This window comes from Ictalurus furcatus, chromosome 25 (genome assembly GCF_023375685.1).
Source record: "Ictalurus furcatus strain D&B chromosome 25, Billie_1.0, whole genome shotgun sequence".
Taxonomy (NCBI): domain Eukaryota; kingdom Metazoa; phylum Chordata; class Actinopteri; order Siluriformes; family Ictaluridae; genus Ictalurus; species Ictalurus furcatus.
The window spans coordinates 10,920,723-10,932,757 of NC_071279.1; the positions used below are offsets into that span (position 1 = coordinate 10,920,723).

The 12,035-nt window shown below is 41.3% G+C and overlaps 1 protein-coding gene across 5 annotated transcripts in view; it reads right to left on the bottom strand.

Annotated features, from left to right (window-relative positions):
- Nucleotides 1-12,035, bottom strand: part of dnm3a (dynamin 3a) — a 45,844-nt gene that overhangs the window by 19,329 nt on the left and 14,480 nt on the right. For 4 of the 5 annotated variants that reach the window (XM_053613960.1, XM_053613959.1, XM_053613958.1 and 1 more), the window contains 5 exons: nt 11,892-11,978; nt 11,708-11,778; nt 11,558-11,609; nt 9,045-9,074; nt 4,862-4,975 (listed from right to left, as the gene is read on the bottom strand). In XM_053613960.1, coding sequence (XP_053469935.1) covers nt 4,862-4,975; nt 9,045-9,074; nt 11,558-11,609; nt 11,708-11,778; nt 11,892-11,978 — 354 coding nt within the window. The remainder of the gene's footprint in view (nt 1-4,861; nt 4,976-9,044; nt 9,075-11,557; nt 11,610-11,707; nt 11,779-11,891; nt 11,979-12,035) is intronic. The other variant, XM_053613961.1, reaches the window with a different exon arrangement.

Below are 12,035 nucleotides of genomic sequence, written 5' to 3' on the forward strand. Positions count from 1 at the left end.
CACGTCTAGATGTAAATACCATGAAATAAAAGCTGAAATCCTAAAGTCTTGTCTCGGCTCCATCGTCTGATCTCAAACCCAAATGTCTTTTCAAATATAGTTCCAGAGGGGACTGCATATGAATAAAGATTCTGGATTATTAACTGACAGCATAATCAAAAGCGTACAAAAAAAATTATAAAACATTTCAGTTAATGGAAAAACCCATTGAATATAATTGCTGCCAGAGAGTTTTAAAAAAATAAAAAGGGAGGGAGAAATCCTGTATGATTGGAGACGTCGAGGTCATGTGGGCATTGGAATTTGCCGAAGGAATTTTTCTTGATTGTTTCTGCCTTTGAAAACCAAAACCTCTAAACACACAAATTACACAACCTGAATCAAACGGAATCATGTGAGATCGTTTAACAGACGCTGCAATTTTATGTTTAACACCAATCAGCTCTAATAACAGCCCGAAAGCAGCGTCGCGCTGGTCCTAAAGAGTCCCAGAGCTGGTGTGATCTATATCCATTTAATCAGAGTTAGCCTAGCTGGAGGGGAGTTTACTGAAAGACTGAGCACATAGGGATGCTGTAAGATTTTCGGTGAGTGTTAAAAGGCTTGGGAGGGAGAGAAAAAGAACGAAAGGGGGATTGAAAGATAGAAAAAGAAGGCACACATGTGGAAGTCATTACTCGGCCTGAGCCTCTTAAACACAACATTTCTCAAAAAGAGGAGGGGGGCAGTTTCCCTCCTCGCGCGCTCCCCCTCCTCCCGTCCAGGACGGGCTGGGGTCTCAGGAAACGGCTTGGATTACACTGTGAATAATGGCGCAGCGGAGAAGTCGCAGAGATGGAGAGAACAACAAGAGACAGAAGCGAAGATTAAGACTGGTTGTGACTTCACAGAGCAAACACACAATATAAATTAAAGGAAGAGCTCAGCTAAGATTTAGTCACATCCTGTGTCCTTTCCTTCTAACCCTCTCACTCTTCCTTTTTTTTTTTCATAATTCCACTTTCACTCACCCCCTGCACCCCTCCTAGTCTGTACCCCTCTAAAACTTTCTCTTTTTTCCCTTTCAGAGGCCCACTTCCTGCTGGAGTTTTTTAAAGGTTGAAAAAAAAGGTCAGAAATGACGGGCTGGCGTTAAGACTACAACATCTGGTACCGTTTTAGAGAGAGAGAGAGAGTGGGGGGGGGGAGCGAGAGAGAGACGGAGAGAGAGAGAGAGAGATGGAGCAGGAAAAGTGCTTGAAGAGTACTTGAAGTACAGAAAGAAGATAGATATGGGAGGAGAGGAGAGAACTGGAGAACTGCCGATGGAGGTGTGGACAACAGAGCATCGTAGCGAAGGATTGAAAGTCTGAAAAAAAATTTTGATAGCAACAGACGATCCAAAAAAATCAATTCCCCCAGGGTCCTATCAACCCTTATATGGCCAGCAGGTTCCTCCCTCTCTCTCTCTCCCATTCTCCGCCCGCTCTCCCTCGTTCTTCTCTCGCTCTTTTTTCACCATGCCTTCCCTAAATGCGCTGCCAGACTGCCGGCTACAGGAGTGAAACGTGCCACGTCAAGACTGGATACTCAACCGAAGCGTCAAGGAAAATGCACGGCAACTCCAGGACCGAGGCGTCTCCGATACTCAGAGAGAGCAAAAGACAAGACAGGAAACGAGGACAAAACCGACAACGGCGCTCCGGAGTGCGTCTCCAAGCCCTCCCCTGTTTCCCTACGTCGGGAAGCCACTGAGAGATGGAGAGGAGAACGGAGACTATTTCTATCTTGTTTATTTTTTATCTTCCACCTCCTCCTGCGAAAGTCTGAGCCAGCGAGAATGGGCTGAGCGATAGATTAGATAGAGGGAAATGAGGAAGCGAGCGAGAGAGAGAGAGAGAGAGAGTGAGAAAGTGACAGGAAGGGATGGATCTCCTGCTCCGTCATCCCAGTGTTCAGACTACCTGTTCAGGATCATACTGGTGTACAGTAGTCTGCACATTGGTTAGACTGTGCATGGATTGGCTGCGCTTATGTGCACTAGACACACACTCATACACCAACAAAAAACCACAACGCAAAAATCTTACTGTTTCTTTAGTGGTTCTGTTGACAGCCAAGGTTTGTACTGTGTCTGCTAATCAGTCTAATCTCCTATCGATGTGAATGGCCAAGCGTTATAGCAGATTCGCTGGTATGATCTGATGTGGTTTGGTGTTTGTTCATCAATCTGAATGATAACTTGCTGCGGTTTCAATGACTGCACAGATGCACATGCAGCGTAACTCTGATTAAGCATTGTTGATATTAGCTTGAAAGAAATGTGTGCGGTGTAAGTGTGGCTGTAGTTTAATGTTTCACCTACAGAGACTATGTGTTAATGCTGAGGTGTCTCATGAGCTCTAAATGAACTCACACTACTGCATGCATGGAAAACTGGTATGGTATGAGTAGAACCAGCTCTGACACACACACACAAACCACTTCTCTCAGACATTTGGACCCGAAAGGCACCCCCACAAACACAGACACACACACACACACACACACACACACACACACACACACACACACACACTCACACAGAGTGAGTGTGGCGATGTAGGAGAGAGACTGAGTAAGAGTCATCTGTTTTCCCTCATGCAGCATGAGTGTGAGAGACAGAGCGCGAGAGAGAGAGAGCGAGAGCGAGAGAGAGAGAGAGAGAGAGAGAGAGAGAGAGAGACTGCAGGAATGTGTGTCTGTTTAGTGTTGGGATGGTTTACCCAAAGCAGCGGCACCAGGATTACTGAGACGAATATAACAATGGCTGCATGTATCTGTAGTACAGCTGCTCAACTATTAGCTAATGAGGAAGGAGAGGAGAACATGTGTGTGAGGGAGAGAGAGATAGAAGAAAAGAGAGAGAGAAAGAAAGAGAAACCTTGCTATATGGTAGGCTGTAAGGGGTGAAGGGGTGCAGGAGTGAGGAAGCAAAAGGGGTCACTCTCTCTCTCTCTCTGTCTCTCTCTCTCTCGCCTTCTTTCTCGGCAGGCTCTTGGAGGCTGGTGTTTGGACAAAGCCTTACAATTTTCCAGCCAGGAATGTGTATGGTCCCAGAGAGACTGCCAGCCACAGAGAGAGAGAGAGAGAGAGAGAGAGAGAGAGAGAGAGAGAGAGAGAGAGAGAGAGAGATTTAAGACACAAGATGAATGACGTGTGAAATAAGGATGAATACACAGCACAAGAAAAAAGTGAAGAATGTGAGCGCAGACTTAAAGAAAATAGGCGTAGACAAGGAGAAAGCACTTTAACTGACGAATGGCTTCAAGTGGGTTCCAAAAAGATTTTTATTTATTTATTTATTTTTTTAAGGCTTTAGAATACCTCCAGAGTAGTATATAATCAAAGAGGGATCTGAAGGAGGCGTTTGATATGAAAATATTTGAAGAAATTGTGTAAGGTTTGTTAATAATAATAAAGGATAATAAAGGATCCAGTTTTGGAATTAAACTACAGATTTTGGAAAGGCAGCCAGGGTATTCTCCGCACACAGGATAACGGATACGGCAGAATTTTACGAATAGGTTCTGCAGACATATCCACTTAGTTATTTATTTATTTACTTAAAACTTATTGCTGTCTTCAGAGGATGTTATAGTGAGGGTTTGTAAACTATAGTGTGGTTGGTCCTTACAAAGTGATCCAAACACTGATCACAAATCTATCTATCTATCTTTATACACATAAAATCTTTTGCTAATACATTTGCTGTTAAAACACTGCCACAAACACGAGAGCAGAACAGTACTGCATTAAACAGCCAGCAGTCCAGAAAGCCATTTATTACTGTGTGTAATTCATTATTCTGAGTGTAATATATGTGTGGGTTAGTAAGACTGTAATTTAAGTTTTGGGCACCAGAATTGCGCAAGCATTTTTGTAGTCACATGGGGAAGTCTTTAAGTGCAGAAATATTTGTGCAGACCTTTGTGTGGGCCTGTGATTACACTAAGTCTGTCGCATATGCATTTATCTCATTGACTGTTTGTGTTTGTGTTACAGTGTGTTTATTCATCTAACCACTTATATTTGGCCCAAATGTGTGTGCATGTGTGTGTGTATGTGTGTGTGTATGTGTGTGTATGTGTGTGTTAGTTTGGCTTGGGGGGAATCCAGCTGTGTCAGGGTGATCTGATCCAAATGCCTCTATTCCCAACAGAGAGAGAGAGAGAGAGAGAGAGAGAGAGAGCGAGAAAAGGCAAGAATGAGAGTTAGAGAGGGTCACAGAGGGCAAAACAGGAAAGGAAGTTAAAGAGCGTAAGGTAGGAAGAAAAAGCAGAGAAACCTATAGAGAAGTGTAAAAATCAGAGAATGTGTTAGTATACTGGACTGAATTTTTGTTCTTTTTTACTGTTTCCATACCTAAAGTCATCTACTTTCCAATTATACATCACCTACAGAGCCGTTTCAGTGCTAGTGGAATTAGTGATTATCCTAAGGTATATGATATTAATTTTATTCCTTCACAGTGCCCTGAGAACGGACGTGTGTTACGTGATTCGTCCTGTACCTCCATTCGAGTCCTCCTTTCCCAGAGGCAGAGCGTGCTGCCATTGGCTGAGAGCGTTGTCTGTCTGCCTGTCTACACTTGCTGTGCAGAACTTCCTGCACCTGTACAGCAGGCACAGACAGGCAGACAGATGGCAGCCCACCTGGCAGGCCACACGGCATGAGGGACGTGTCGTACAGCCAATTGTGACTGGATGAAATGCTGGTGTTTTCAAGACTCGCCCTACGCATCAATTACCTGAGCTTGAAAATCTGACCCGAATGGAGGAGACACACGACACCACATGACAAATGTTCAAGTCACATGAAACAGAAGCAGGCCAAACCTCACCTCGTCATCTTTAAACCAGGAGAGGCTCTCTGCAGTCAGCAGGAACCAGTACTCTCTGGCCCCTCCCTTCATCAAACTAAGGTTGTTGATGGTCAGCCAGCCTTTTTGGATCACCTACAAAGCAAGAAAGAGGTCAGGACTCGAATGTTAGATGGTGTGATCTGTGGCGAAGTGGAAAGTAAGATGCCAGAAGGAAGAGCTCACCAGTCCTCCGGAAAACAGAGGAAGAGAGATGTTATTTGGAGATAAAGAGTAAATAAATGGAATAAAGAGTCTTGTGACTGAATATGTGTCTGAATGGAATATTAAAATGCATGCTGACGTGTTTATAAGTGTTTTAAAGTGCACCTATTATGGTTTTGAAATGTGCCTAATTTTGTTTTAAAGGTCTCATACAATAGACTTACATGCATCCAAGGTCAAAAACACTTTAATGTGCTCATAATGTAAATTGCAGCGTTACCCTTTCTTCCCCCCAGTGTCAAAAACAACTCGTTCAATGATTCGTTCTAAAGGATTCGTTCATACTCTGCTCTGATTGGTCAGAGGTCAGCGTGTTTCAAAAAGAAAGCCCACTACCATAACCACTTTCAGCTCCGTCTGTCAGCGAGCAGCTGATGAAGACCAGAGGCGGGGCTATTTGTTACAAACCTACGTAGGTTAGTACAGGAAGTAAGTCTGGAATCACTAACAACTCGTTTCAGCTGTTCAGAATCGCTTCCTTCTTTTGGGAGTCAATAACTCCGTTTGTCGTGTGCTTTGATTTTTGAAACTTTGCAGATTTTTACATTCACAAACAGTTATATAACACACTACGTGAAAGGTAATATTTGAAAAACCCATAATGGGTGTACTTTAAAGACGATCTATAATTAATTAACAGAGTCAATTCATTGACTCGACCTAAGTGTAAGAAAAAGTGACAGTAAAATGTAAAGTACTGACACAGCCCAGGCAGTGTGGCTGCAGGATGCGTACTGACCAGCAGAGGAAAAGGAAAGGACTGGTGTAAGAAAATAAAGGAAGGGGGGGACTAAAATAAGAGTAATGCAGGCAGAGGATGAGAGAGAACAGAGGGATGAGGGGGTGGAGGTGATGAAAGAAAGGGAAGCAGAAAGCCCCCAACAAATAGAGAATGAAGCAAACACACCACATAGAGAGAGAGAAAAAGAGAGACCAGTGAAGAGGAGCCAAACTTCCTGTCCAACTGTACCGCATGTACAAAATGTGACCATTGGGATTCTCTCAATTGCAGCAAGTAAGCAGAAAACATGTACAGTATACACACCCCTGTTAAAATGGCAGGTTTTTGTGATGTAATTTTTTTTTTTTTTTTAATTAAGATAAATCAGGTCAGAACTTTTTCCACCCTCTATGTGAAATTACAACTGATAAAAATTAAGTGAAAAGCAATCAGAAACATTTCAGGAAAAAAACATGGGAAAATATAAAAAGTTACAATAACCTGCTTGCATAAGTGTGCACACCCTTTTGTAATTTGGGGACATGGCTGTGTTCAAAATGAACCAATCACTTTCAATCTCATGTTCAAAAGTAATCATCATACAGCTCTCATCAACAAAATTATTCTGCTTAACCCCAAGTAAAGACCAGCTGTAAAATTTCTGTAGGATTTTCTTCACATCTTCTTGGTTTCATCCGACTCCTGAAGCCATGGTCCACAAAGAACTTACAAAGTGTGCATGGTATCTCACTTGTTGAAAGATATCGACCAGGAGAGAAGTATAAAATCATTTCCAAAACATTAGATGTACCATAGAACACCTTAAAGGCCATCATCAACAAATAGAGAAAATGGAGCACCACAGTGACATCACCAAGAACAGGACGTCCTTCCAAAATGTATAAAAGAAGAAAGTAAAACTTACCAGGGAGGCTGCCAAGAGACCTACGGCAACATTAAAGGAGCTGCAGGAAAATCTGAGAAGTACTGATTACTCTCTGCATGTGACAACAATCTCTCGTATTCTTCACATGTCTGGGCTATGGGGTGGGCTGGCTAGACAGAAGCCCTTTCTAAAAAAAACAAACATTTCAGCTCAACTAAATCACCCCAAACCATGTGGCAAAATGTGTTATAGTATGTTATTCTATTATTCCAAAAGGTATAATAACTCCATAATTCGAAAAGGTATGTTTGGTGTAAAAAAAAGCACACCAAAAGAACACCATACCCATGGTGAAGCATGGTGGTGGCAGCATCATGCATAAGGGCTGCTTTTCTTCAGTCAGAACTGGGGGTTTATCAAGGTGGAGGGAATCATGAATAGCTACAAATACCAGTTGATTTTAGTACAAAACTTTCAGGTGTCTGCTAGTAAGCTGATGACAAAAAGGAATTTCACCTTTCAGCAGGACAATGACCCAAAGCATAGAGCCAAATCAATAAAGGAACAGCTTAACCAAAAGAAGTCCAATGTTTTTGAATGACCTAGCCTGAGCCCAGACCTTAATCAATTTGTTACAATTTGATGGATCTAGAATGTTTTTGCAAGAAAGAGAAGGAAAATATTGCCAGGTCAAGAAGTGCCATGCTGATAGACTCTTACCCAAAAAGACTGAGAGTTGTAATAAAATCAAAAGGAGCTTCAATGAAGTAATAGTTTAGGGGTGTGCACACTTAAACAGCTAGGTGCTTTTATTTATTTATTTATTTATGCACTTTTGCACTCGGGTCTCCTTTGAACAGTGGACTAGTTCAACAAACAGACTTCATATTAAACCATAACGGACTTTCCTTTACTTTCACACTATCCGTTGTTACCCTTGATGAGGATGGGTTGCCTTCTGAGTCTGGTTCCTCTGAAGGTTTCTTCCTCTTAACATCTTAGGGAGTTTTTCCTCAAGACCGTCGCCACCGGCTTGCTCAATAGGGATAAATTCACACATTTAAAATCTGTATCCCGTGTTTATATGTGTCTGTAAAGCTGCTTTGAGACAATGTCCATTGTAAAAAGTGCTATACAAATAAAATTGAATTGAATTGATTATCCCTAAAAAGTTTCTGATAATTTTTCACTTTTTTGTATACTTTGCAATTTAACATTAAGGGTGAGAAAAGATACGACATGATTTATCTTAGTGCCGTTCTTCTACTTCACAAAAACCTGCCATTTAAACAGGGGTGTGCAGACTTTTTAGATCCACTGTATGTCCAAATCCAAAGCCATTTAAGTGCAGCACATAATGCATAAGCATGGTATATGATATAGAAGGTTCTACATCATGCTTCTACACTATGTATAAGGTTCTTTGGTATGTATAAGTTTATTCTACAGTGTGTATAAGGTTCTATGTAGAACCCTGAAACAAAGTGTTTCCCTATCATAAAGGGTTCCAAGCAGGACCATTTTTTGAAAGCGAAGAAGCCTTAAAGTACCCTTGAAGAACCCTTTCCAAGAGTGTAACGCAGTAAGAATATAAATTGAAAATGTGTTTTGTGGACATCTAAATAAAAAAAAATTTAAAAAAACGCTGTGTGGAACGGTTACACTAAGGCCAATAAGCCAATGATATCAATGGTCACATTCCAATACAATATGCACAAACGCTGCTAGGGGTCTCAGCATACTATGAGTAATTGAGTCGCACAAAATAAATAAAAACTCACCAACGAACAGTGTGTGATGCCAATAAACTGTACATACAGTAAAAACACACACACACACCAGGTGGACTGAGATGAGAGGCTATAAATCTACAGGCCTGGAGAGTCCACAGGAGTTGGTTCAGATGTGTTGTGAACATTGTCACACACTTACATTATATACACAACACATACAGTGAAAAAGCATACGTGTGCTATTCATTGATTTAACGAGATAACATTATTAAAGTTAATGAAAGCAGCTTGAATGAGTTAGATTGCTTGAAGATAAACAGGAGAGAATTTTATTATTTTTTTTGGAGAAATTTTTTAGTGTATGTAACAGCTCAAGAGTGATTCAGAAGGAAATAAATGTTTTAACGTTGGAAAGATGAGTCAAATGTAAACATAATAAGCTTGTGGATTAAAAGCCGTTTCATGAAATAGTCTCGACCGGTTTCCGCAATGTGTTTCCGGCGCGTGTTAGAAGCTACAGATAGCAGAATGAGACGTGGTAGACAGTCGATAGGCGACAGACGGCAGACAGTAAAGCTTACAGACACGTAGGGCTCGTACAATTTGACTGGGAGGTGGAGGTGCAGCACCCTAAAAATTTCAGCAGAGAGAATAACACCGTTACAATAGGACCACTGGGAATCCTCTGCTTTACACAATACAACATCACACATTTAAGTACATCTCAGGTCTTGCATCAATATATATATATATATTAAAAAAAAACAACAACATGTAGACAGAAAAACAGAGTACACAAGCACAAAACATGCAAATAGATACATTGTGAAATCTGATGAAGTGCCTTTTTCTGGAGCATTAATTAGTGAATGTGATAACAAAGAGACTTCATGCAGTGTGTATGTGAGTTACTCACCATGCCCCCTGCAGTACAGGCTGAGTAGTGCATGAGCACAAAAATATAAAGTGGAGGGGATGAGAAGTGAAGGGATGAGAAGTGAAGGGAAGTAGGCTTAGGATGGAATTAAAATGAAAGACAGGGAAAGGAAGACTTGGGAATAAGTTACCTTCAGAATAAGCTTTACATGACCTTATAAACGTATGCTCACACATATAGTGATTTTATCGCTGCAAGTCGCCAGTCGCTGTACGATGAAGTCACCAGTACGCGTTCCTACTACTAGTTGACATTGTAACGTTTATATATAAGTCGGTGCTGCAACTAGCATTCGACTTCTGATAACAGATCAGTTTTCTTGCTGCTAAAATGAAATATTCTGGAGGGAGAGCGCTCGTGTATAAAATTCACCAGTGTATACGTGCATCGTATCCTACGAGATGAAGGAGAAGCAGTGTGAGCTCTTTGCCGTTGTGGCCGTCTATCTGCGGTGAAAGCGCAAGCGCCGGACTGTCTGGGTTCAGGAAACAATTCAGACATGCAGGCAGCATCACAGATCATGTGCGCTCTACTGTCTTTACTCCCTTTGGTAGTCGCTGCACCAAGTCACTCCAAATTTGCATAAAGTGAAACTTTTCTCAACTTCAGGTCGAGTCGCTCATGTTGCCGGAAATTGCCAGCTCTCATTCAAAACAAACGATCTCCGTTCGCTTTGCGAGTTGCTGTATGTGTGAATGTCACCTTAAGAATGTGAAAATGAATTATTTTCAACTGCTGCATATTCTATAATACTAGAATTGAATGTGAGTGACAAAATAATATAAAGAAGCAGGTGGTAGTGGGGCAGAGAAACAACAAACGGCCATATTAGCGTACTGCACTACAAGCTGCAACAGGAAACAATACGTGAGAACGCTAAAAGAAGCTCAACGTGTTAGACATTAGTGATGAATTCATAGCAAATTTCTAACAGCAAAACTGAGGAAAGAAACACAAACCACAGACAAGGCAGAAAGAGGACATTAGGTACATCATCACAAACGCTTCATAACTTGGTCTTTGACTAATGCAAGTCTTCACTCACAGCATCACACTAGAGATGTGCATCGGGACTGGCATTTCAGCGACGCCTGCACGCGCGGCATGTTTTTAATCCCGTGCAGGTCAGAAATGAAGATTATATGTCAAATAGAAAGAGCTCTCTAGGTCAGTAGTCAGGGCACTGATCGGGAAGTTGGCCATTTTAAGGGATGTCTCAATCGCAAAGTCCTGCCAGTGCACTGGAACGTTCGCGCCCTAAAAAAATCCCACGTTGCACCGTGCTTACAATCCAGCTTGAAGTACCATGACAGAAACGCGTGTGATTAATTGAACAGATTTATATGATATATAATGTCAGAAATATATTAGTGCTGGCTGTTGTTGATAAATGCTACTATGTAGTCATGTCGCCGGAAATCAAGTCATGAGAGTCCCAATGTGTAGTGAGCCAGGGTCCTTGTACATGTACACGATATACTGATTCACCACCTAGGGAGCTGATTGAGACGCACCCTGAGTGAGCGTTTGTTCAGTAGCCTGTCCATTCAAGCCCCTAGTGGTGTAGACACTGATGTCTACAGGCTGACTATTGTGCAAAAACAGTACAAAAATAGCAACAACTTCACCAAAAGCTGCATGGCATCTTTCAGAGTAATACATTATTTATCTGCATATGAAATTTGAACTTTCTCTGACTTCTTTAAAACCTGCTGGGACTCCGGACATAACGTGGCCATTTAAACGTAAGGTATTTGGAACAAACCAAATACTTTTACCATGACGTTTAAAAACAACGGATATACCTTAGTTTGTTTAGTTTATTTAATCAAATTAAACTTTTTAATCCATTTTAAATGATCTATAATGGTACGTGTCTCTTTAATTTTATTTAAATTTTGAAAAAAAAACAGGAAAGTACCCTACTTTGCCATCTGAACAAACAGGACAGGTTAAGGGGGAATAAAATCTTCTAACAGTGTCTACGTATTCAGGAGAACAAACTGAAATAACAGCTAATTCATTGCAGTGAAACAGAATGAAATAACTGCGGGGTGACCTGGAGAAATAACTTGTGGAGCGATCAGCTTTTGGGTAAGCAGTTTTTTTTAAAAACAGTCCCGTGTACAGCTCTAGATCACACAGTCAGACTCCCATTTACATGACACTGACTCACCTGGTTCCATGTGGAGGCCTTTCTAGTGATCTGATTATTTCTCTGTTGCGCACTTGAAATAGAGAAAAAGAGTAACAGGAACAGAATAGCACTTTTTTTTCATCATGCATCGTAACCTGGCCGGAATTAGTACTAGAAACGAGAACTCACTTGACGAATCCGATAAAGTCTTCATGATTGGTGTTGATGTAGGAAAGCTGAATGTTTATTGAAAGGAAAATCTGTTGGAAGATAATAGTGAGGAAGATAACAGAATACAAGGCAAATTGAATTCATGGTGGACAATAAAGTTTGAAGTAATTGATAAGAGATTTACGTGCAGGTTAGTTCTCACCTGGTCTTTGGTTTGACTCTCTTGCTCCCGAATGTGTGTGGTCACTATTCTCTCTGTCTCTTCCTGGAGCTTCGGAAAGGTCCTTAACTAGACGCCAGACCAAAAAGATCCACAATTACACATGTACATGCTTTACGTGCGCTC